Below are 25,597 nucleotides of genomic sequence, written 5' to 3'. Positions count from 1 at the left end.
ATTACTCTGTAATTCAGATTTCCAGTGTCACATGTAAGGAATGTTAGGCGCCCTTGGATTCACGTCAGAGTAGTTGCACAGAGTATTTTATCCTGTGACTCGGTGAGCATAGCAGCTGGTCGAAAGCATTTCATATTGAATGCAAGTCCTCTTTTTGTGCAGTGCCATAAGGTAGTCTAAAAAGCCAAATTGTTTGATGCTTTGCACTGCCATTGATTTCCCCCTAAATCTCAATATGACGTTTTAATGAATGCTTTATCGCGATTCGTGCGTTAACCGCTTTTACAATTAGGAGATCTACATAGCCCATTGATGCGTAACAATACATATATGGTATAAAAAATATATATTCATATTGCAAATCGATATCTCTTCTTTAGAATGATAATTCGATATTGAATGCCACATAGCATTTGAAGGAGGCTTTTCTCTCCTAGGGAGCTCCCTTGAATTCAGAATTAGCGGAGCGTCTTTGAGAGAGGTCGTTTGGCACACACAAATACAAGTTTTGGAGGCAGTAGTGGTCTATGTTATTGTCCTCCAGTTGAGCTGTTTGTTAGCGTAGTTTAGTGACATCCAGTAGCCAGTGACAGTGTGACAGTCCATCTCCAACAGAGGGGGGATAGTGAAAGAGAGCTAGCGCCCGTGTGCGCTGTCACTTTCAGGTCTGACTGGAAGTCTGCAAGTGAGACGGAGATAGTCTCGGAAAAAGAACCCAGACTTCAGCTTTTAAAGAGAGAGGGGCGTCCATAGGTTGGGCTATGCATATTTGTAATCAAACCAATCAGAGACCTCTGATATTTAGGCTCAAGCAACCAGGCTGAAGCAGGCAGCACACCCGCTCAAAAGAAGAAAAGCGACCGCAATTTAGGGGTCGTATCCATCGTTTTAAGCCTCTATTATGGCAATGACTTTCGCCAGATGTTAGTATTACTAGTTCGTGTCTTGTCAGATTTGAGAATCAGCAGAGGGCGAAGGGGAACAACGCGAGCTTGATTTGCTAATGTGCCCACTTTTGAAACGAATATCACCACCACTGCTGCTTACTCTCAATATTTCTTTCCATTTAGCACCGACGGATTACCTCTTGCCTGGTCATCGTTTCCAAGGAGTTGAAACGGGAGTGGTGCTGGCGCCGGGGATTTTTACTTATTCTTTTACTCGCTCCGACTACTTGTGTGGAGGAAATGGCAACGCCAGTGTTTGAGAGAGGACCCCAACTGGAAGAGAGAGGAAACCGGACCTGAATGACAGGATACAGCAGCCGACCTGAGACATATCCAGACACATTTCAACTGCTTTAGTCAATACACTTCTGCTTTATATGTTTTCTTTCGGCCCAAGCTTGAAAATAAGGAAGAATAACAGGACCTGAAAAACCTTGGGAGGAGTTTTATTTCGTTTTTCCTCATTTTATTTTGTTTCTAACAAAACAAGGATGCATTGTGGATTAGTGCTGTTCCTCTTAATGGGAATCTTCTTCGTCGCTAAGGCTTTCAAAAATGGTAAGTGACAACTGATATTCCCCCGGCTGTGCTGGGCTAGCCTATTTATCCTGATGTTTTTAAGGATGAACCGTCTCCAACCCTTCGCTGATGTTTTTCTGACTCGTTACGCGTTCACCTGCCTGTCTTCCCTGTGGGTTAGTGCTGCCATTGTCACAGATACATTACTGTAGTGTGGGTCGTTCTATTTTTCAGATGTTATTAAACGTTTGGGCACAGTAGACTAGTGCTAGGGTACTTCCCTCTTTCTTTGCTGTAGCAAATACATGTTGGCGGCACTTTATTGCTTCGTTTCCACTATGAGCAAACTTCTTTACGATAGAATGAATAGAGAGACATAAGAAAGAATGAACCGCCACATTTCAAATTCTGTTGAATATTGCATTGTATCCTATTCAAAACACATTTTCAAGTACTTTACGTGGCAGATGGTAGCTATAATACAAAAGCATGACTGCGCACACATAAATGAAGATAAAGTGAGAGGCTAATTTGGACTACTTGAAGTGGCGTGTCTCTAGACACGAGGAAGGGCTCGTTATTCTCCGGCGCTTGTAAAAAAAAATGGTCTGTGTGAAAAGGGAAACAAGTTTTATAAGGATCTGCGTGAATCTAACAAACATTACGAGCATCATTCGTTAATATAGATTACTCAGCAAACGAAAAATAGATGGCATGGATATTTTGTTTTATGTGATAGTCTACATAGGCTACCCCAAAAACAAATAAATTATGCTCCTCACAGATAATATGTGAAAAAACTAGAGGATATTTTTTTATTTAATTGTTTTGCGTTATTGCCATATGACACATTGTCTACAAGTCGCATGGCACCATATGTGCCATTCCCATGGAGACTCAGCCATACCCCGGCACAGCCACGGTGTAGCAGCAGCTCCCCGTCCACTCTCGGTCTACTACATGAATCCATTACTCCCTGCCGGGGCTAATGGTCCTTGGTCATTAGGAGTTGTTCTAGATAATAGCTGTTTGTGACATTTCACAGAATTTTTTACTAGCCTATTTATAAAAAAAAACATGTTTTACTTTAATTGACAAGCGATTAACATCAACGGTGTTGGCCCAACATAAACCACTACAATTAACAGTAGGCGACAGGCGAAACTTTTCCTAATGTTTGTGAACAATTGTGTTGTATACCAACCTTATATATGCCTGTCAAATCAAATGTGTACCATACTGTGTTATCTGAGCAAATTAATACAATAAAAAGTCAATATAACACATTTATCAAAATGTGGGAGAAATTCATCATCTTTAGCGCATTGACTATCAGAAATTATTGACTTTATGGTGTGTCTTCACGAATGTAGACCTAACCAAAATAGCCAAAACGCATATTCCATTTGTTTGGTATCTAGTTTAGACACATTTAGACACTGTGGGTATATGTTTATATGGAGTTAGCTTATAATTTATCAGCCTAAATATATATTTATAAAAAATATTCAAACAATCATGTTCGACTCCAGTTTGATTTTGAACACAGTCCCTATCTTCATCAGGACAATATTCTGATTAAAAAACACACTTTTTCTTCATTCAATTCTAGCCAACATTATTGATTCATTTGAATCCCTGCGTCTGTGTCACTTTGGGCTGTTGTGCTGACTGTCTTATCTCCCCTTTCGTTCTTGCAGACAAGTGTGGGGACAACATCAGAATCACCAATGCGAATTACCTCACCTCGCCTGGGTATCCGACATCATATTTGCCATCTCAGAAATGCGTTTGGGTGATAACAGCGCCTGGACCTCACCAAAGAATTCTAATCAACTTTAACCCGCATTTTGATCTCGAGGACAGAGAGTGCAAGTAAGTGGACTTGGCTGTTCATGCATATTGTACATGAAAGCCCGCCATCTAGTGGCGATGTAATTATTGCGAGCGCAGCGCTGCCTGTATGTGTGAGGCAGGAGTGTTTAAAAAAAAAAAAACTTGCTTCAGAGTTTATTTTCTTGTCATTGTCTGAGAAAGATTTTACTCAAAGGACTTAATATTTTTCAGATTCTCATGGGTCTTTCCATTGAGGAAGTAAGCCCATTTAGTCTAAACTTCGATACATTATACATTTCTCTTCCTCTTCTCATCATAGTCCATTAGAAGGGGAACTGACCCATTCTGCTGGGTCAGTTACAGTTCCATGTTTGACTTTTAAGCTTTAAGGTGTTATACCACTCTAGGTCAAACAGTTAACCTGTTGTTGTAGACCTGTGGTCTAAGCCGGGCAGCCAGGCCATGAAACCGGAGCTCCACAGTAATGTGATGAGCCTGCTGCCTCCCTGTGTCAGTGGTGCCCTGAGGTGAAGCAATGTCTCAGCCTGGGCTGGCTGGCTGCCTATCCCTCTGTCTCTGCCTGCGCCCCAAACCCTGCCCTGTTCCCGGTTCCCTGTGTGTGTTCCCTCTGTGCCTTTGTTTATGCTGGAGGGGCAGCTAGAGAACACATAGTGAACAGGGATGGATACTGTTACTGTATCCCCCACTACGCACTACATCGAAGCTCTCTCTCTTTCTCTGTCAGTTTAACAACTAGTTTTGGTCTACACTTGATTTAGTTGTCAGCTAATGTGGAATCAAAGTGAACTATACAAATATATGAACCATGTCATTGGATTTAGGTGAAAAGTTTGGTGGGAAAAAAAGACACTGTGGGTTATACCACTTTACTGCTTCTATAAAGGGCCATTCTGTGATTTACTGCTTCTATAAAGGGCCATTCTGTGATTTACTGCTTCTATAAAGGGCCATTCTGTGATTTACTGCTTCTATAAAGGGCCATTCTGTGATTTACTGCCTGGTTGACCACTGCTGTCTTCCAGAGGAGGATCCTGGTGGTCCTGACTTTTCCTAGCTCAGATTTAATCACCCAGGGACTGTTAAAATGTCGCCAGGCACAAGGTTACTGCGTGTGTGTGGGTGTGTGTGTGTGTGTGTGTGTGTGTGTGTGTGTGTGTGTGTGTGTGTGTGTGTGTGTGTGTGTGTGTGTGTGTGTGTGTGTGTGTGTGTGTGTGTGTGTGTGTGTGTGTGTGTGTGTGGACATATAGAAAGAGGAAACAATACTTTTGTTAATGGAATTAACCAGGAATGAGTTTCCTGTGTTTAAACACACACACACACACAAAACAAGGAATTCAGCCTCAAGGCACAAAATGCAATATGGCTTCCCTTTTTTCAGTTGAAAAGAAATGTCCTCGGTGAACTTCAAGTTTGAGCATTTCCGTGTTGTGTACAAATGATTTCTAACATTTCAGTCCACATCCATTGAAGGGTTCTGTTTTCCACATTGGGGCTGACCTGCCATGCAGTTAATTGCTTGTCCCTCCGTACATTTGTTAGTTGCGTATAAAGAGCATGTTATTTTCCTTGTTCCAACCTTTGCCAAATGTCCTTATTATGTTTGGAGCAGAGCCAGGGTTTACAGTGTTTTTACTGTGTAATGCTGCCCGTGGAGTGGTCACGGGTTATAAACCACAGTGCTAGAGGGAAGCACACTAACAACAACTAACCTGCAGAGACATCTTTGAAACTTAATCAAGTCACTAGTGATTCATGTGGTTCATGCAGTTAATGTGTCCCAAATGGCACCTTATTCCCTATTTAGTGCAGTACTTTTGGCCAGAGCCCATAGGGTTTCCCATAAGGCTCTGGCCAAGAGTGGTGCACTCTAGGGAATAGGGTGCAATTTGGGACACAGTAATATACAGTGGAGAAACAGGGTCAGCTTGACCTCAAGGCTCTTCTACTTGAACCACTTCTCCTCTACCCTGTTTGGTCTGGTAGCGATTCGTAGTCCACGTTTTAAGCCAGCGGTTTTCATGGGACTATAGTTCCACTAGTTTCCCCTTACGTGTTCACTTTAGACTGGATCGGGAAGATGGCCAGTGACATTGGCTGAGTCCCAAATATCACCCAATCCCCTACATAGTGCACTACTTTTGACCAGAGCCCTGGTCAGAAGTACTGCACTATACAGGGAATAGGCTGGCGTTTAAGATGCAGGCCATTCAATTAGGCTCTCTCATTTTTCATGGCCCTAGGTCTCAACTCATGTAGCCTAATGGTGCTTAGTAAAGTGAAGGCCACTCATCTTAATAGCTAGAGGGACATGTCATAATGTAGATAAGTCCATTAGGGCATAGGAGGGAGAGATACTGTATGTGCTTCATGGCCTTGGTGTCTTTGTGTTGCTAGATAGCGGTTGGTGTGATTTGTACAGCAGCAGTAATCAGACTTCCATGGGCCATCCAGTCGCAGCTCAACTCAGACAAAACAACCGTTGCATAATGGAAATTGATGAAGGCAAGTCCCAGAATGGAAGCCTTGCCTTGCCTTGCTTATCTGATGGACCAGTGCGTAGGGGGTAAGCAGGCAGCTACAATGCAAGCCTCAGTGTGCTCCCCTGCAATTTAATTATTGGTCCAAATGGAACACACATGCTCCACATGTGCTCCTACATTGTCGTTATCAGCCAACCAAACAGAAACCAAACAAAAGGCTGAGTCTACCTCTGTTGTTACACGTGTGACTGGCTGACGGGTTTGTTTGAAAGGTTAGGTCTGCATTCCAAATGGTTCCCTATTCCCTTTATAGTGAACTACTTTTGACCTGAGCCCTATTGGCCCTGTGTTCTCCGCTATATAGGGAATAGGGTTCCATTTGGGACTCAGACTCAGTCTACAACTCGTATCCTGAGAGAGTGGAGAGTTGGAGGAAAAGCGTTCACCAGTAGATAAGGACTAAGTGGCCATTGAACGGTGGATGTGGGAAATGTTTACCTTTCCATGCAGTGTTGTATAGACTCTCATGCTGTGTTTTTTGGGTTACGCCACCGGTGTAACTCTCACAAACCAAATGAAGTTTGAGGTAAAAGCCTGGTCCGTCAAGACAAATATTTGGACTCAATTTGCTCTGAAGTTATCTTCAGACTTAGAAAACCTTGCAGAGTGTGATGCTGTTGCTTTCTACGAAAGCTGCTTTGGTTGAAATCAACATTCCACCAATATGATATGCTTTTGACAGCAGAATGAATCATTGATGTGCTTGGATCCTCTGACCAAACAAAATATCGGACCAATTCTTTCTATGCCTACATAATGTGGGATCCCCTCATAGCTATGGTGAAGACTGCTGAAGAGTAGAGTTGCCTTTTGACGGAAAGAGGGGTTAAAGGTGAGCGATGGGGTAAGAAAAGGAGAGGTTGCTTTCGGTATGAAAATGCCTCTTTGTCCTCTATGTTTTTGAGAAAAGATAGGTTAAAATGGAGAGATGAAAAGAGAGAGGATGATTCCTTCTATATGCGAGTGTCTCCTTATTCCTTCCTCCCTCTTCTTTCTGCCTGTCCTGTGTTTGCTGGACCTCAGAGAACAGTGAATTCCTGTGTGACAGCCCATGCAGTCCTGAGATGGCGAGGAGACATGGAGGGTGGGGGGAAATATTCGGGGAATGCCTTCTGAAGAAGGCCCTTTGTGGGGGGAGGAGAGAGGAGGAGAGAGGAGGAGAGAGGAAGAGAGAGGAGGAGAGAGGGAGAAAGCCAGTCAGTCAGTGAGTGAAAGCTTCAGCTCATCTAACACACAGTGCCTCAAAAGTTAAATCCCCACTAGCTGAACTCCCCACTAACTGAGCTCCCCACTAACCGAGCTCCCCACTAACTGAGCTCCCCACTAACTGAGCTCCCCACTAGCTGTGCTCCCCACTAACTGCGCTCCCCACTAACTGAGCTCCCCACTAACTGAGCTCCCCACTAACTGAGCTCCCCACTAACTGAACTCCCCACTAACTGAGCTCCCCACTAGCTGAGCTCCCCACTAACTGAGCTCCCCACTAACTGAGCTCTCCACTAACTGAACTCCCCACTAACTGAGCTCCCCACTAGCTGAGCTCCCCACTAACTGAACTCCCCACTAACTGAGCTCCCTACTAGCTAAGCTCCCCACTAACTGAACTCCCCACTAACTGAGCTCCTGAACTCCCCACTAACTGAGCTCCCCACTAGCTGAACTCCCCACTTCGTCCCCTAGCCCCCCCTCCATCTCCCCTGCTACTGACTGTGACTGCCCGTAACTCAAGGCTTGAAAAAGCAGCCTTTTCTTCTCTCTAATTATGACCCCCTCCCCTCTCCTGTCGAGTAGCCCCCTCAGAGAGCCACATACCCTGCTGGGAAGACAAACACTCTTCGCTGTGGTCTGAGACAATACACATCCTGCCTGCCTGCCCTCTGCCCTCCACTCTCCGCCTGCCCTGCCGGGCATTCCTCCTGGCTAGCCCTGCTGGACTAAAGGCTTGCAACCCAAATGGCACCCTATTCCCTGTATAGTGCCCCATAGGGATCTGGTCAAAAGTAGTGCACTATGTAGGGAAAAGGGTGCCATTTGGGACACAGACCGAGACTACAGACATAGACTACAGACATGAGTTACAGCAGGGAAAAGCAGGGGAAAGTGTCCTCAGCCCCCTACTGGTTCTGGAGAGTTCTGTTTTATGTAGGTCTTTTTGTTCTGCACGAATCCTAAGACCCTGACTGACTCATAGGTTCGTAACACAACACTTCATGTTTAACAATGAAGACCACCTGTTCCTCTCAGAGTAAACTAGGGGTACTGTGAAGAAGGAGGGGGTTTGTGCATGGGACTCAGTGCCGTGATTGCTTCCCTGGTACTGCCACACAAGCCTGCCTGGGCCTGAAGCTCCCTGCTGGGGTTGGGATATCAGTAGGTCTTCTCTCCTCTGTGGAGAGGCTCCATCTCTGTGTGGAAGTGCCCCATAACTCTCCCCAGAAATCCCCTGAATAAAGTGCGCTGACTCTCCCACTCACTTCCCCTCTCACTCCCTGGATGCATCCCATATGCCATACAATTCCCTACATAGTGCACTTAGTTTGGCCAGATACCTATAAGCCCAATAGGGCACTATAAAAGGAATAGGGTGCCATTTGGGACGCAGGACCCTCTCTCTCACGCTCGTCCGCTGCACAAGCAAATATGGAGGTGGTGAGTGGGCTGCGTGATCGTCCATCAGCCTCCGTTGTCATGGAGGAAAATAAACAAGGCGGGAATGTGACGAGGCTTTTTTAAGTCTCTGTCGGGCACGTTCAGGTCTTCTAAAACAGGCAGGCAGGCTGTGACCTCTTTGGGCCAGGGGAAGAGATTTGGGCTGACATGAATTGTTGGAGATACTTATAGGCCTGACGAACAGACAGGATTTCTAGTTGTTTATGGGTCTCTGTTGTGTGAGTCTGTGTCAGTGAAGCATTTCCTGCTGTACAACATCAAAGCAGAGTTGAGGCAACAGAGGCAGATCTGCTCAACGAGACAAAATGCAGAGAGCAGCAGCACTGTGTATTTTAACTACAGACGAGGACAATATCGGCTGAAATTATGCACCTGTTCCGCCTCCAGAGTTGTACAGTAGGAAGTGCATTGTATCTCAAATTACATTACAGCAGCACCACTGATAGCAATTTGCTTCAAGGTGAGTTGTTGCTCTGAATTATCACAAATTCACAACTTGCCATAACAGAAAAGAGGACACAGGTTTTTCAGAAAGCCCCGTTTTTCTGGTACATTCACAGCATACAGAAAGACTTCTGGCCAGTCCGGTGACCCATTAAAGCTAGTGTAATTAGCATTTCCCAGCAGATGAAAGCCCTGTCTAAACTATCTCTCTGGGGTCATGTTTAAAAGAGAGGTTCACCTCTGTCATAAGATAGAGGACAAAAGGCTTTAAAAAGAGAGTGGTGCAGGAATCCTCTTGACTCTCTCTCTCTCTCTCTCTCTCTCTCTCTCTCTCTCTCGCTCTCTCTCTCTCTATCTCTCTCTATCTCGCTCTCGCTCGCTCTCTCTCTCATTTCTCTCTTATGTTACGCAAAGGGTTAATGGTGGCAAAAGTCCTTTGGCTAATGAGCAGGATTTAAATGTGTGTGTGTGTGTGCGTGCATGCGTGCGTGTGTGTGTGTGTGCGTGCGTGTGTGCGTGCGTGTGTGTGTGTGTGTCCGTGCGTGCGTGTGTGTGTGTGCGTGTGTGTGTGTGCGTGCGTGTGTGCGTGCGTGTGCGTGTGCGTGTGTGTGTGTGTGTGTCCGTGCGTGTGTGTGTGTGTGTGGTGTGCGTGTGTGTGTGTCCGTGTGTGTGTGTGTGTGTGTCCGTGCGTGCGTGCGTGTGTGTGTATATCTATCCCTGGCTGGGGCTAGACTAGAGGAGATGGGTCTGCCGGTAGTGAAGTGTTCACCTTGGCCAGTGTTGGAAGGGCAGCCTGATTGAAAAGCTTTCTTGCCGTGACATCTGCCGTCCTCCCTGCTGCTCTGTCACTACTTTGATTCATGCGCGCCCAGCTCACGCACACCACGACCGGGAGGCGAGCCACTCTTCTACCCCGCAGGAGAGGACTCCACTTCAGAGGAGGAGGAGAAGGAAGAGGAGGGGAAGATGAAACAGGAGGGAGAAGAAGAAAGGAATGAGAAGAGGAGTACGAGGACTCAGTCGTAAATCAGAAAAAAGCAGACTTGCAGACCTATAACTCTGCTATGCAATGATATAAAGATATCATGTTTCAGGTTTATTTAATCATCCATGTTCACTGAGAATGGATGATTTAGTATCTGAGTTTTGGTTGGTTGCGACCTGTTTAGTGTTTTCCCTCCAGAGCCATATAAGCATCCCTATATGGATTTTTAGTGGATGATGTCACAGCCCACACAGCTGAGGGATTTCTTGTAGTATGCCTTGCTTTTTATCCAAAACAGACTCCCAGGAAAATAACTTCATGGACAAGTACATGGATGCATCCCAAATGGCACCATACTCCCTACAAAGTGCACGGTTCCCTGCATAGTCTGTATGGGTTCTAATCAAAAGTAGTGCATTATGCAGGGAATAGGGTACCATTGGGATTCAGCCCATGATTAGAGAACTGCATTGTCTCTATCTGGACACAGATCTATGGACTGTAAGAAATTCATACAAATTTGAATTCCAGAGAAAGGCGAAAAAGCATTAAACACTCAGGTCGTAATTCAATTAGAGTGCTGTTTCCAAAGACATTGGCAATATGAGCATGCAGTCTCAACTCACTCGCTTTTTAGATAAGCAACAGGTTTTTCTTTGGCTCACCTCCTCACTTCTCTATCTCTTTCCATGTAAGAGAGGCTGTTTTAAACATGGAGTCTTTCTGGTTGCGCTCAAAACAACAAAAGGGGAAAATAAACAAGGGGTAATTATGAGATGGCTGAAGGAAGAAGGGGGGGGTAAGTAGAAAACAGTACTTCACAATGCTTCTCTTCTCCTCCACCCTCCCAGTCTCTATAGGAAAGAGTCCATGGAATCTTGTTTTAATTGATGAGGCCTATTGGAGGTTGTGGAGGCCTGTTGACGTGGCCGGCTGGGGCTGTAGTCAGTGGTGTTAATACACCTTGTCTGGGCATGTTAGCCCTGTTTGGTTTAGTGCCGTAGCCCTGAACGGCCCTCGGCGTTTGATTGATGTGCCCTTGTTTCCCAGGTCCTCCCAGGCCTGTTTGTTGCCCTAAAGCCGCCTTGCTTAGTAGGAGAGGCTTTGAAGGCTAAGTGGGTTTGTTTTGCAGTCGGTAGGAAAGGCCTTCTATTTCAGGCTGGCTGGATTCCAAACGTCCTCGGTCCATAGTTTTCCGTCCGATCTCTGTGATTATGCACACCGTGGAGTGGTTTGCCAACCTGTTCGTCGATAGCTGGTGTGGTGTTTCCCGGGCCCTCACTCCACAGCTCTCTGGAGGTTGACACGGGGTGTGTGTGTTTGTGCATGCCTGCGTCTATGTTTGTGTGTGGGCTGACTGCAAGCAGGAGGCAGGGGCAGCGGGAAATCAGGCAGTGATGGATGTCTCTGGACCCCGTTAATCTCTGATTGAGTTAAAGCTACTCCACAAAGCCTCGCTTTGTTGGCTTTCCCACTTGATCTCTTCTCTGTAAATCAACAAAGCTACCGCCTTTTCCTCACATCATAATTACATTACCTAAAATAGCCTCAATAGGCACATGGATGGTATATTTTGTCCTTCTGCACCACTATATAGTACCATTTTAAGATTGAATTGTTTCACAGTGGGGTGCTAGTGGCCTCCCTGTTACAATACCCTACCCTGGTGCCACCCCCTACCCCTGAACCGCGCCACCCCTAAGAAGGGTCATAGAGAGGGCGTCTCACCTCCTCTCCTCGCCCTCCTTGGGCCCTTCAGAGGCTAGAGGGGACATGGGCTGCATATAGCAGCACCCATTTCCCTATAGTGCATTACTTTGACCTAGAGCCTCTGGTCAAAAGTAATGCACTATATAGGGACTAGGGTGCAGTTTAGGACGCAAGCATGATCAGAGGCAGCTAGTTACTAGGCGAATGGGCTCCAGCCAGACCAGGGTGTGCATGTAAGGCCCAGTAAGGAGAGGTCAGAAAATTTGCCTTCCAAAAACTTGGCAGGACCGGCTAGGCTAGCCCATCAGATCAGCACTTTAATCAGCATGGGCAGTGGGTAAAGACTGGGCAATGCCAACCCCTCCGTACACCCTACCCTCTGCCCGGCCCACAGCCCTCGGCCCACACATGTTGTTTTTGTTGCTGTGGAAGAGATGCACTGCTTGTTACCTCCCCCTCACAGCCTTCTCAGCATGGCCTATTTGGCTTCCGAACGACATCATCGTTAGACAAATCAAGTATATTAAAGTGTGAACAAAGGGGAATTTTGATTGGAAATGAGGATGGGATGAGGCAGCCATGAGAAGAGGATGTGAGCGTCCCTGGCTATCTGGCAATCAGTCAAATAACTGGTCACGCCAAAATACATGTGGCACACACATTCCAAATGACTCCCGTTGTTTTCTTATCGTCATCCTCTTCCGCTTCCTGTCAGGAGCAGAAATAAAGAGGATACCTAGTCAGTTGCATAACCAAATGAATTCAACTGAATTGTGCCTTCCGCGTTTAACCCAACCCCTCTGAATCAGAGATGTCGCGGCGGGCCGCCTTAATCAACATCCTTGTCATCGGCACCCGGGGAGCAGTTGTTGGTTAACTGTTGATTCTCCGGCTCGGGGATTCAAACCAGCGACCGTTCGGTTACTGGCCCAACACTCTTAAGCGCTAGGCTACCTGCCACTTCTGTCTTTATGTGTGTGTGTGATAGAGTAGCAAGGGCGCCCTGCACAAAATCCCTTTTCCTTCTGTCCTCCCTGCTCCTCTCTCCAGCCAATAACGGGGCTATCCCAGACTTCAATCCCAGCCCCTACAGACTCCCAGCCGGCTGTATGTCTCTCTGACCTGGTCCAGGGCTCGCAGGGCCCGGCCTCCCATAAACCCTTGCTGTTTCTATGCTGTAGTCTTCTGGGAGGGTGGATGGGGAGGAAGAGAGAGGTGAATGGGCCTTTTTAATTGAACAAGTCCCAGTACAGTTATTACTATTGCCCGCCAGCTCCCTAGCCAGTGTGGAGCCAGATAAAAGCATCAGGGGATGGCTGAGCGAGAGAGGAGATGGGCCTGTCTTGGTCTATCCTGCTCTGCTACTGCCCTGCCCAGCAGTAGCAGGGGACGACACTGACCCTGTGCCCCCAGACCACCAGCGTTTTTCATGTTGTCACCCATTAGCCTAATACTACCACTACCACTACCACTACCCCTCTCTCTCTCTCTCTCTCTCTCTCTCTCTCTCTCTCTCTCTCTTCTCTCTCTCTCTCTTTCTCTCTCTCTCTTTCGCTCTTTCTCTCTCTCTCTCTCTCTCTCTTCTTCTTCTCTCTCATACTACTTTTCTCTCTCTTTCTCTCTCTCTCTCTCTCTGCCCCCCATTCTCTCTCCCGTTCCTCTCACCCTTTCTCCTCCCTCCTTTCTCTCTCCTCATTGTGGAGAGGAAAGAAAGCCTAGAAATGCCACCCAATATCTTTACCTCTGTTTGACCCTGTTCCTCCCCCTCCCCCCATCCCCCCACTCTTAGAATCCACTGTGCAGAATATACACACAGCTCGTTACTCACGAGGGAGGGAGGGAGGGAGGGAGCATGCATCTCACAGTCGTCAACAAATGGGCCATATAGTTTGAAAATGATCTTGTTTTTGAATGTGCGTGTCTGTTGTCTGTTCTTCTTCTTTGCATATGTCTTGCTCCCCGTGCTGGCTGTCTCGTAAATCAGAAGTCATACCGTATCTTCTCTGCAGTCCCACACAAAGTTCAGTGGGTCGTGAGTCCATTGTGTACAGTAAAATACTTGTTGACCCTCTTCCTCCTTCCGCCTTCCTCCTTGCCTCTCATTTTCATAGCATTCATCATATCATCATCATAATGAAATGGATTAGAGGGATTATTATTATTTGTATGGTACGGTATTCCTTCACGGCAAAGGCACTTCCTCTTCTCATACTCTTCCTGTACAGTGTCAGAGTGACCCCAGGATGACCCTGTATATGTGCTCTGTGATTGGCTGTCAGTTACACTAAGAGGACATGGGGTCAGGCATCATTACAGGAGACATATGCAGGGCAGGGAAGGCTCACTGACCGCAGGGTCAAATGTCATGGCAGGCAGTCCTATTAAGATCCTATAAAGGTATTAACATTAAAATTCGATGGCCGGCCCCCATTCATGCTTCATGCCGGCATTCTAGCTTTAGTGGTATAGGCCCAGGGAGACTAGGATTTTATTACCCTTTTATTACCCTTGACTTGTCATTGTTGTAACAATGGCCCTAGGAACTGTCGGGGTCTGAATTTACAATCGAGAGTCAGAAATGTAGAATACAACAGGTGCAATTTTGACATTTGATTGTGCATCATTCAACAGTTTTTCTCTTGTAATGTCAGTCACTGACAGTCAATCAATTAGCCATGTCAGTTAACAGTTTTTGGATTGGTAGTTAGTCTAGCCAGCTATCTAAACTTGTAGTAATCATGGCTGAATAGTGACCGAGCACTCAGGGCATGGGCCCAGGTCCCTGGCCTCCAGGGGGCCCACATTGATTCTGTTCTCAGATTAAGATGGCATAAGTCATGGCAAAATGTGTAATAAAAGTGCAGGAAATTAGCTGTAAAACTGAAGAAAAAAATATCTGTGCCCCATGGTAAAATTTGTAGAATTGCATGAATTTTGTACTTAAACTTGTTACATTTTCTCGCAGTCTAATGGCAAAATGTGTAGAATTGCAGAAAACGTGCTTTAAAACTGCAACATTTTCACTACGCTCCGTGGAAAATGTTTTAGAATGAAAAGAAATTAACCTTAAAGCTCAACATCCGCCATCAAGAGGGAGACCACTAAAATGTTTTGTCTGGGTAGCCCCCAACCAAATCCTATTTAGGGCCCCCTAAAGGCTAGATCCAGCCCTGATCTAAATTGTGCTGCAGTATAGCCTCCTCTCCTCTCCTCTCCTCTCTTCTCCTCTCTTCTCTCCTCTTCTTTCCTCTCCTTTCTCTGTTATCACAGCCCTCTCAGATATCAAGGTGGGACAAATGGGAGCTGTCCTCTCAGTAATAGCCCCAGAAATGGCTCACTGACACAGACAATATGAGGACCTGCTACTCTGCTACTGTCTGTTTCTAACTTATCGTCTTTTTTTGATCCACTCTTCCTTCTTTCTTTTCTTGTCCAATTTCCAATCTTCTCTCTCTCTCTCTCTGTTTTTACAAGGTTGCTAGTTACTCTGTTGTGGAATTTATCCAAGGTTTTGTTTGTACAGTACAGTATACAGTGGCGTGCGAAAGTATTCACCCCCCTTGGCATTTTTCCTATTTTGTTGCCTTACAACCTGGAATTAAAATGGATTTTGGGGGGGGGTTGTAACATTTGATTTACACAACAACACTTTGAAGATGCAAAATATTTTTTATTGTGAAACAAACAAGAAATAAGACACAAAAACTCGATCACGCATAACTATTCACCCCCCAAAGTCAATACTTTGTAGAGCCACCTTTTGCAGCAATTACAGCTGCAAGTCACTTGGGGTATGTTTCTATAAGCTTGGCACATCTAGACACTGGAATTTTTGCCCATTCTTCAAGGCAAACCTGCTCCAGCTCCTTCAAGTTGGATGGGTCCCACTGGTGTACCACAATCTTTACGTAATACCACAGATACTCAATTGGATTGAGGTCTGGGCTTTGACTAGGTCATTCCAAGACATTTAAATGTTTCCCCTTAAACCACTTGAATGTTTCTTTAGCAGTATACTTAGGGTCATTGTCCTGCTGGATGGTGAACCTACGTCCCATTCTCAAATTTTTGGCAGCAGCATACCACCCTGCATACCACTGCTGGCTTGCTTCTGAAGCTAAGCAGGGTTGGTCCTGGTCAGTTCCTGGATGGGAGACCAGATGCTGCTGGAAGTGGTGTTGGAGGGCCAGTAGGAGGCACACTCTCCTCTGGTCTAAAGAATATCCCAATACCCCAGGGCAGTGATTCAAGACACTGCCCTGTGTAGGGTGCTGTCTTTCAGATGGGATGTCCTGACTCTCTGAGGTCATTAAAGATTCCATGGCACTTATTGTAAGAGTAGGGGTGTTAACCCTGGTGTCCCGGCTAAATTCCCAATCTGGCCCTCAAACCATCATGGTCACCTAATAATCCCCAGTTTACAATTGTAACTTTTCCCCAGGTTGTTGCTGCAAATGAGAATGTGTTCTCAGTCAACTTACCTGGTAAAATAACAAATAAATATTAAATAAAATCTCTGGAAGACTGAAACAGATTTCCCTGTATTTAGCCCCATCCATCATTCCTTCAATTCTGACCAGTTTCCCAGTCCTTGCTGATGAAAAACATGCCCACAGCATGATGCTGCCACCACCATGCTTCACTGTGGGAATGGTGATGAGAGGTGTTGGGTTTGCGCCAGACATAGTGTTTTCCTTGATGGCCAAAAAGGTACATTTTAGTCTCATTTGACCAGAGTATCTTCTTGCTTATGTTTGGGGAGTCTCCCACGTGCCTCTTGGCGAACACCAAACGTGTTTGCTTATTTTTTTCTGGCCTCTCTTCCGTAAAGCCCAGCTCTGTGGCGTGTACGGCTTAAAGTGGTCCTATGGACAGATACTCCAATCTCTGCTGTGGAGCTTTGCAGCTCCTTCAGGGTTATCGTTGGTCTCTTTGTTGCCTCTCTGATTTAATGCCCCCCTTGCCTGGTCTGTGAGTTTTGGTGGGCGGCCCTCTCTTGGCAGGTTTGTTGTGGTGCCATATCCTTTCCATGTTTTATTAATGGATTTAATGGTGCTCTGTGGGATGTTCAAAGTTTCAGATATTTTTTTATGACCCACCCTGATCTGTACTTCTCCACAACTTTGTCCCTGACCTGTTTGGAGAGTTCCTTGGTCTTCATAGTGCAGCTTGCTTGGTGGTGCCCCTTGCTTAGTGGTGTTGCAGATTCTGGGACCTTTCAGAAAAGGTGTATATATACTGAGATCATGTGAGAGATCATGTGACACTTAGATTGCACACAGGTGGACTTTATTTAACTAATTATGTGACTTCTGAAGGTAATTGGTTGCACCAGATCTTATTTAGGGGCTTCATAGCAAATGGGGTGACTTGTCAGTTTTTAACTTGTCAGTTTTTAAATTAAATATTTTTTTGTAACAAGTTATATTTTTCATTTCACTTCACCAATTTATCTATTTAAATTACAGGTTGTAATGCAACAAAATAGAAAAAACACCAAGGGGGTGAATACTTTTGCAAGGCACTGTGGGCCATGTTGCAAGACATGAGGCAAGACTTCAGTACGTGGGGATTGTTGAGTAATGTAGTTGGTTATTCACTGTCACCCGACCCCGAGTTAATGTTATAATGCATTTCCTAGAAAACAATCTGCTTGGATATTCAGTAACAGCAATGTGACTACCTGAATATTCATAAACATGTTCTTCTACAAATATGCATGGCATTTAATTTCAGGAGCTGACTTGGAAAGGGAAAAGTGCTAAATGCATATTTCCATTCTGCCCAGGGCGATTCTCTAATTAATTGTGGTTATCCATCCCTGTTTTATTCATGATAACAAGATGTTTTATGGAAAATGAAGGGATCGTAATGAGTGCAAAATACCACCACTTTAACACTTTCTCGCATCACTACCACAATTATTGCTTCCATTAAATGTTTAACCCCATGAACAGACAGTGAAAGGAAATAGATTCCAGGGTGAAATGGAATAAAGGTTTTCTGTTTGTTGGCATTTAGCTAGCCTTTGAGCGTGTCTCCAAAAAGAGCTCTACACATTAAGCAATTAGATCAAGTTGAAGTTCAAGTTTATCCAACGATTGATTTATGACTAGTGGAACGACTGGTCGAAAATTCCTTTATCAGACCAGCTGTATTTCTGTATTTTGAAAGTTCTGTATCTTGCAAACTTGATTGCTGACCCGAAAAACATTTTGGGGACTATATCACCAATTGACTAATGGAACAAATACCAAAATATCACTTTTGGGTGGAGTTTTCCTTGAAATCTCACCCCACAGTCCAACTGGAGTTCCTTTTAGTCTTACAGCAAACCATGTATAATCACGTTATCGTGACTTGTCACGGCTCACGGTTTGTTTGTGTAATGATCTGGTGAGCTCATAACAGCAGTTATGCTACAGAAATATGGTACTGATCTGCTTTGGTCTTCTGGGCTTTCTGTAGGGCCTAGGGAGAAAGTGTGTAAGCTGAACACCTCGTAGTTTACGAGAAGCTAAAACAGCAAACAACACAAAGCCTTGCACGTACGACAAGGACATGAGGTTTACAGACCTTCGCTTGTGTGGTTGGTTCTATTCCACTAGCTGTCTTTCTCCCCCTCCCCCACATACCTTCCTCTACCCTAGCGTGAGCCAATGCCAAGTTTAGCAGATAGCGACCCCCTAAGGCTAACTAACTTCTCTCCACATTCTGTCTGCTCTCTCTCTCTCATATTTCCTAATGAAGGTGCATTATTGTGTTGTGTTGAGATGCAATAATTGGGTCTAAATACCCAAATTCATTCAACGGATTGTTGGGTAGAACGCATGCAGGATCTCTCAACAATGTCATTCACCAATGACAACGATCTGATAATGATATATCCATCAATGATAATGATCTGATAATGATATACTGTATCCACCAATGATAATGGTAATTGCAGAAGCAGCCTCAAAAATCAAAACCAACCAGTCACATCTAAAAATATGACCGTGGCTGGGCTTTGCAATGAGTTGGGCCGGGCTGATCCAAGCGAGGCTCGCCAGAACGAGTGACACGCAAAAGCCTTGATGGATGCAGCTGTGGAGGACTTTGTGTAGGGAGGATCTTATACAGCCATGTGGTATGGTATAAGGGCCAAATGAGAAGCTCTCCTCCGCTCTTCCCTCCTTAGCCCACTTCTAAACACTTCGGTTCTAATCATTCTTCAGAATGGTGGTGATGGTGGTGGCCTCCACCACTGGGTGGGTCCCTCCTCCCTCCCGGTGGATCCCTCCCGGTGGATCCCCCCCCCCCCCCACACACACACACACCCTCCCACACACACCCTCCTGCACACACCCTCCCGCACACACACACATACACACCCTCCCGCACACACCCTCCCACACACACCCTCCCGCACACACACACACACACACACACACACACACACACACACACACACACACACACACACACACACACACACACACACACACATTCCCATGCACACACACACACACACACACACACACACACACACACACACACACACACACACACACACACACACACACACACACACACACACACACACACACACACACACACACACACACACACACACACACACACATTCCCATGCACACACACACACATTCCCATGCACACACACACACATACGCACACACACACACTCCCTCACTCACAGACACACACCGGTTCTAAGGGGACTTGGTTAGGCACTAATCTGTCCTGACTCTCTCCCGTTGGCTGAATGCAGGACTGTTGGAGTAAGAAGCTATAAAAAGCCACTGATTGCTTGAGACACCCTTGATGTCTCACGTCCAAGTTTCCATTTCAGCTCAGTGAACTGTGGGTCTTTCCTACCCTGGCTACTCGGCAGTCTGAAATCACAAAGTTAATAACTCGATTAGTGTGAGACGGAGTCGGACGTTTAAATGTAGAGTCTGTTGCTGCCCACCCTGTTCCTTCCTTGTCTGTCAGACTCAGCAACTGACAGTTAGTTCATTACAGACCGGAGGAGGGAGGAGGGGAGGAGGGGGGAAGGAGGTTGGGTGAGACTATTATTATAGTTGTGGGTTAATGAATGTGACATGCTGGAGGAAAGCTGTAAGCACAGTCCATCTGACCTGGTGAGGTATGTCCCCTTCACGCTCGCAAAAAGAAGGACGGCGGCCTCCTTGTAGAAACAGTAATGATGTGATGCTCCAGTCCTGAGTGACAGTTTGTTAGCCCTGACTTCTCGCTAGCACCTGAGCAGAATTTTAGATCTCAGAGCGCAGATTTTTGGACAGCTGACAACAGGCTTTACCTGTAAATCCCATCTAGAACTCTCTGAGGCTGCGTCCCAAATCACACCCTATTCACTATTCACTGTGTAGTGCACTACTTTTGTACCCCATAGGGTACTGGTGCACTATATAGGGAAAAGGATGCCATTTAGGTCGCACCCTATAGGCCTCCCAGCTCAGTTCTGTTGTTTGGACCACTTTAGTTAGTTTTAACCCTGAGAGTTGTTTTTGTAATGTTTGGAGGTGACATGTTTCTAGAAAAAGAAACACTAGAGAACAGACTTTGAGTGCATCCCAAAAGGCACCCTATTCCCTATTGCCTCATGTGCCCTGGTCAAAAGTAGTGCACTATGCACTGTAGGGATTTGGCTGCCATTTCGGACGTAATCTTTGACAGTTTTCTGTGACACAGTTCTACCAGGGGAAAGAATATAGAAGAATATTTGTACATTTGTTTTATAGCTTTCTACTCGGTCATGGACTTATGTTTCGAAATGGGCCCGATTAAAGAACTATAACCTATTGTATCAAGCTTTAACAGCGCTTTATAACATTATTCCTTATTAACCAGGATCATATCCCATCTATCATAACCACATCATATGCTTTTTTTTTTGATATAGAGCTAGAGAGATCATCATTTCTAAAAGGGAAAGCTGAAGGCAGTTTAAACTGTGTTATATTGTTAGCCTGTTGTTCATCGCCTCCTCTTGGGTTGTGTGAGGTGGGTTAATGTTCCCGTTTGGCACAGCAGGATTGCTTTCTCTCGCTCCCCGCAGTAAGAAGGCAGGGTAATACATTTGGAGGCGCTGAAGCGATGGTCGGGGAGAATTAGATCCATCCCTTTTTTTGCTTTTAATTTCCCCTCTGGATTGGCAGACCATTTTCACTGTTAGTGTTGTGGGAGGCACATCCAGGCAGGAGTGGAGCAGACAGATTAATGAAATGTTATAGCTGGGGCATGATTCAGCTGGATCCTACTGTCTATAAGGGAAAACGACAACATGTAACGTAACAAATTATTATACTGTCTCTGTTGGGGGGGGGGGGGGTCCAAATTTAACTTTGTGGAGCCTGAGGAGAGTTTTAAATGAAATGATGAATCGAGGGCAGCTGGAGGACTGGCCAAGCTTAAAAAGTAGGCCACCGCCTCTGTGTTTGGATGAGAACGGTATTCCCTTCTAAGGGCGTCTGTCTGTCCGGGGTCTTTGGGTCAGGCATTATGGTTGTTGTTAACGGACCTCCCTCACTTCAGAGGGCTCCCAAACACACACACACACACACACACACACACACACACACACACACACACACACACACACACACACACACACACACACACACACACACATAATTTCATAAAGAATAAACATATATTTTTTTAACACACTGAAAATGCAGTGTTTCTATGTCAAACAGTTTTGTTATATTTCAGTCTTCTGTGATATATATAAAGTGTAATATTGGGATGCAAACTCAACTCTATATCTGACATGATACATGTTTAAGCCCATAACCATGTGTGTGAGGTGTATTCCTTTTGTTTCAAGGTAGATTTGTATAAGACGACCAAGAATCACTCTGTGTGACCCTGATTTAGCCCATTGCAGTACAAGGTTAATATGTCTGTCAATCGAAAGTTGTTCTGAGGCTTTGCGTTGTCCAGCCTTGCAAACAATCCTATAATGACTTCCAGATGACAACAGCTTGGGCTAGGCCACAGAACCACTGCTCTCAGATCAGATCATAGCGGTGCCTATAGACCTGCTGAAACACAACCACCCGGCTAACAGAAGGCCCAGGGCCAGACATTGTTGAAGCAATGAAGAACTCTTTTTGTTTTGCCTCGTAAGCAGACAGAAAGCCCCCAGGGCGCGTTATCCTACATTCCCTCGTTCATTCGACTCCTCTGTCTCTCCATCCCTCCGTCTACATCCTCTCTCCCACTGCGCCGTCTTTATGAGGTCTTCTGAGGCTTCCGATGATGTACCAGAGTAAGAGAGGTGAATTATAGACAGAACACAAAAGAACAGATTGATGCCCTCTGTGCTGTGAGCTGTGGAATGGAAAGGTCCGGCTCAGTCTGCAGAGAGAGGAGAGCCCAATATTGCAGAAGGGGATACAGAACAAAGCTGTACACCCCACCACAGAAACATATGGCTTACAGTAGATATGACCTCTTTCTGAGATCATATCTTGATAAGCTGCAGGTTGCCATAAGCACTTTCTAATGATCCAGTGTGTGCCCCCCTCTCCTGTGTCGCCCGTGGCGCCTTCCTTAACATTTCCCAAATACCCCCCATTTAAGTGTAATTCAAAGCAGGCGAAATAAACCATTTGAGGGGGGTGGAGGGTGGATCATGTGGATACTTGTCTCCTTCCACCCGAGGGATAGCCCCCTATTCCAATGCACCACTCAGAGTGTAGCCTGAGTCATCTATTGTGCAAATACCATAAGCATTAAGTGAATTGGCCTACCTTCACTTGTTGAAGTGAAAGTGTATTGACAGTCATTTGGGGATCGGGGTGTAGCCAAACGGAGAAAGCAGACTCTTTCTAGAGTTAGCCTAGGAGGCACATATTTTAGCGAAGTGCGCGGGGGTGCGCGGTTGCGCCAGCTAGCGGTGGGTGTACGGATGCACTAAGTAGCTGGGTCTAGGTTATGTGTTTTTAATGGTTGACAGTAATGAGAAGGAGGATTGGAGGGAGAAGACAGCAGGTCATGAGGTTTGAGCAGGAATACATTAGATAAGTGCCCCACCGAGCTGAATTCATTGGGAATGGGCGTTATGGGTGATTAAATACCATGGTAACCTGAACCCACACCGCTCCCCTTACTGCACTCTGTCTGTCAATCACAATGAAAGCATGGAGTATGTATCTATCCAGCACATGCATACACGCATAGGCGTAAACAGACAGACACACACACACACGCGCACGCATGCACGCACACACGCACACACGCCCACACGCACACACGCGCACACACACACACACACACACACACACACACACACACACACACACACACACACACACACACACACACACACACACACACACACACACACACACACACACACACACACACACACACACACAAACTTTGTTTATCAGTCTAGATCACCTTAGGCTGTGTTCATTCAGACCACCCATTGCTCAGATTCAGATTGCCTTGACTCACTCCATCTTATGTTATTCACACACAATGTGTGTGTGTGGCCTGGCTCCCGTTGCTACCCATTCGTATTCGGAAGGCGCTTTCCTCCCTGGTCTTAAAGCTTCATGCTGACTCAATTAGCCAGTTCCTCACGTCAATAGCCCTGTGTCTGAAATGCCATTTTAGTAGGCTTTGGAGCGTGCGCACGTGACTGCCGCCTGATTGCATTTTCACCTGTGTCTGATGGTCTCACTGTACCTTCGAGGAGTATAACACACACACACACACACACACACACACACACACACACACACACACACACACACACACACACACACACACACACACACACACACACACACACCACAGATATAATAAATATAATCCCACACACACTTCTCTCTTTAGGCATCTGTCCCTTTACCAGGGAGAAGACCAGCCCTAACACACACTCTCAGCTTCACCAGAACAGCGTTATGTAAACCTAAACTTAGTACAGCTGGGAGTCATTGTTCTAGAATCTCTGCAGTGTCTGCATTATCTAACAACGTGGAGCTGTGCCACGTGGAGAGAATATGAGCCTGCCTGCCTGTTCCTGGGTTTATCCTGTCGATCTCATTACTACTGCAGCATGTTTTCTCTGCATTAGGGAGGAGCAACTATCAAAACATAAACTTGGTTGTTGGTCCATCATTTCCAACTAGTTGTGTGTGTGTGTATTATACCTACCCAATACAACATGTGACAGATTCTTATTTTTCCTTTGTCCAGGTATGACTATGTGGAGGTGCGTGACGGAGTGGATGAGAATGGTCAGCTGGTGGGGAAGTACTGTGGGAAGATCGCCCCGTCACCCGTGGTGTCTTCTGGGAACCAGCTCTACATCAAGTTTGTGTCCGACTACGAGACCCATGGAGCAGGCTTCTCCATCCGCTATGAGGTCTTCAAAACAGGTGAGAGGAGACCAAGTGAATGAAAAACACACACACGCGATCACAAAATTTCATCACGCGCACACACACAGCTCGGGACGTCGCTTTGGAGAAGAGGGATGTATATAGGAGGCCTAGACGTCTAATCACGAGTATAATTAGCATAAAGAGGATTTTTCTACTCATTTCCTGGTCATTTAGTCCTGCTGCTTTAATGCATTACATATTTTACCAGGCAAGTCAGTTAAGACCAAATTCTTAATGACGGCCTAGGAACAGTGGGTTAACTGCCTGTTCAGGGGCAGAATGACAGATTTGTACCTTGTCAGCTCGGGGATTTGAACTTGCAACCTTTTGGTTACTAGTCCAACACTCTAACCACTAGGCTACCCTGCCGCCCCGTATGCTAAACAATATAGCTCCACACAAACGGATGAATAATGTTCACCATGTGTATATAACTGCCTTAATTGGCAGCAGCTAATCGGGAACCTTAATAAATACCAACGCAAATATTCTCCATCAACAATCTGTAGCAACTGAATGTTTCTTGCAGTACTTCTGAGACGTACTGTAGTCATAGACATATGATGATTCTTGTTCATCCAGACTGGGAAATGTCCTCTTCCTCGGTTTACGTGACTCCACATCATCATGGTTAAGTGGAGAGGGTGAGTCATCAATGGTTTCCTGTTTCTAATAGGCTACATTCAAATTCATATATTCAGCCGTCGTCAAAAAAAACCCTGAAGAAGTTCCTTCCTCAACAATACAATCTCAGTCTTGTTTTCACCAATACTATTATGGGATGTTCTTCCTCCTTATCTGAAGACCACACAAGAGGCAGAGCTTCCTGTTGTTGCCTTGGCTTCCTGTGTTTATGGAGGGCTGGGGAATGGATTTCCATTGAGTAACTGGGATAGAGGGAGGACACAGACAGGTGCAACAGAGAGCAGACTCCACTCTGATGAATTAACCCTCAGCCAGTCTATGGGATGACCCAGACACTCAGAGAAGATGGAAGCCCTGACAGGGCCCTCTTTTTAATCTCTGAAGTGTGTGTGTGTAGGGGTAGGCTATGTGTGTGTATCCGTGCGTGTGTCCCTTTGATCTGATGTTAATGCGCCCACTCGCCAGCTGCCTCACACACATCTCCCCACACTTCAGTGAAGTGCAGCATTCCCTGTTGATGAGGCAGTTCAATTGTACACACCACATTCCTCTGAGGAGGTGTTTCCCAGTCTCATCCATTAAAAGGACTGGGTTAGGGCCCCTGGGCTACGAGGGATGGGGGGAAGAAGTGCTGAATGCAGGGCGTTGCGATATGGAGAAATAGATCATATTGATATCCAGATGTGTTTTCACTGAGAGGGGAATGTGTCCTACTGGAGCCTACCCAGGATGCTGTAGTCTTGGTGGGATGTTTTGCTCCAGGACCGTCCCCTGTAAAGCTGGCATCGTGGTTGTGCCGTCAGGACCGGTCCGGTTCTTCTGTGGCAGCCAGGCAACAGAAGCTTGTTTAGCTTT

The 25,597-nt window shown here is 45.8% G+C and overlaps 1 protein-coding gene across 2 annotated transcripts in view; it reads left to right on the top strand.

Moving 5' to 3' along the window:
* LOC135522643 (neuropilin-1a) overlaps positions 1-25,597 on the top strand; it is an 84,362-nt gene that overhangs the window by 886 nt on the left and 57,879 nt on the right. For both annotated transcript variants that reach the window (XM_064949096.1, XM_064949095.1), the window contains exons 2-4: positions 1,071-1,505; positions 3,167-3,341; positions 23,910-24,091. In XM_064949096.1, the coding sequence (XP_064805168.1) occupies positions 1,439-1,505; positions 3,167-3,341; positions 23,910-24,091 (424 nt within the window). In that variant the 5' untranslated portion in view covers positions 1,071-1,438. The remainder of the gene's footprint in view (positions 1-1,070; positions 1,506-3,166; positions 3,342-23,909; positions 24,092-25,597) is intronic.

This window comes from Oncorhynchus masou, chromosome 30 (assembly GCF_036934945.1).
Source record: "Oncorhynchus masou masou isolate Uvic2021 chromosome 30, UVic_Omas_1.1, whole genome shotgun sequence".
Taxonomy (NCBI): Eukaryota; Metazoa; Chordata; class Actinopteri; order Salmoniformes; family Salmonidae; genus Oncorhynchus; species Oncorhynchus masou.
The sequence above is the reverse complement of the archived record's forward strand: the minus strand, read 5'-3'. Positions and strand labels throughout refer to the sequence as shown.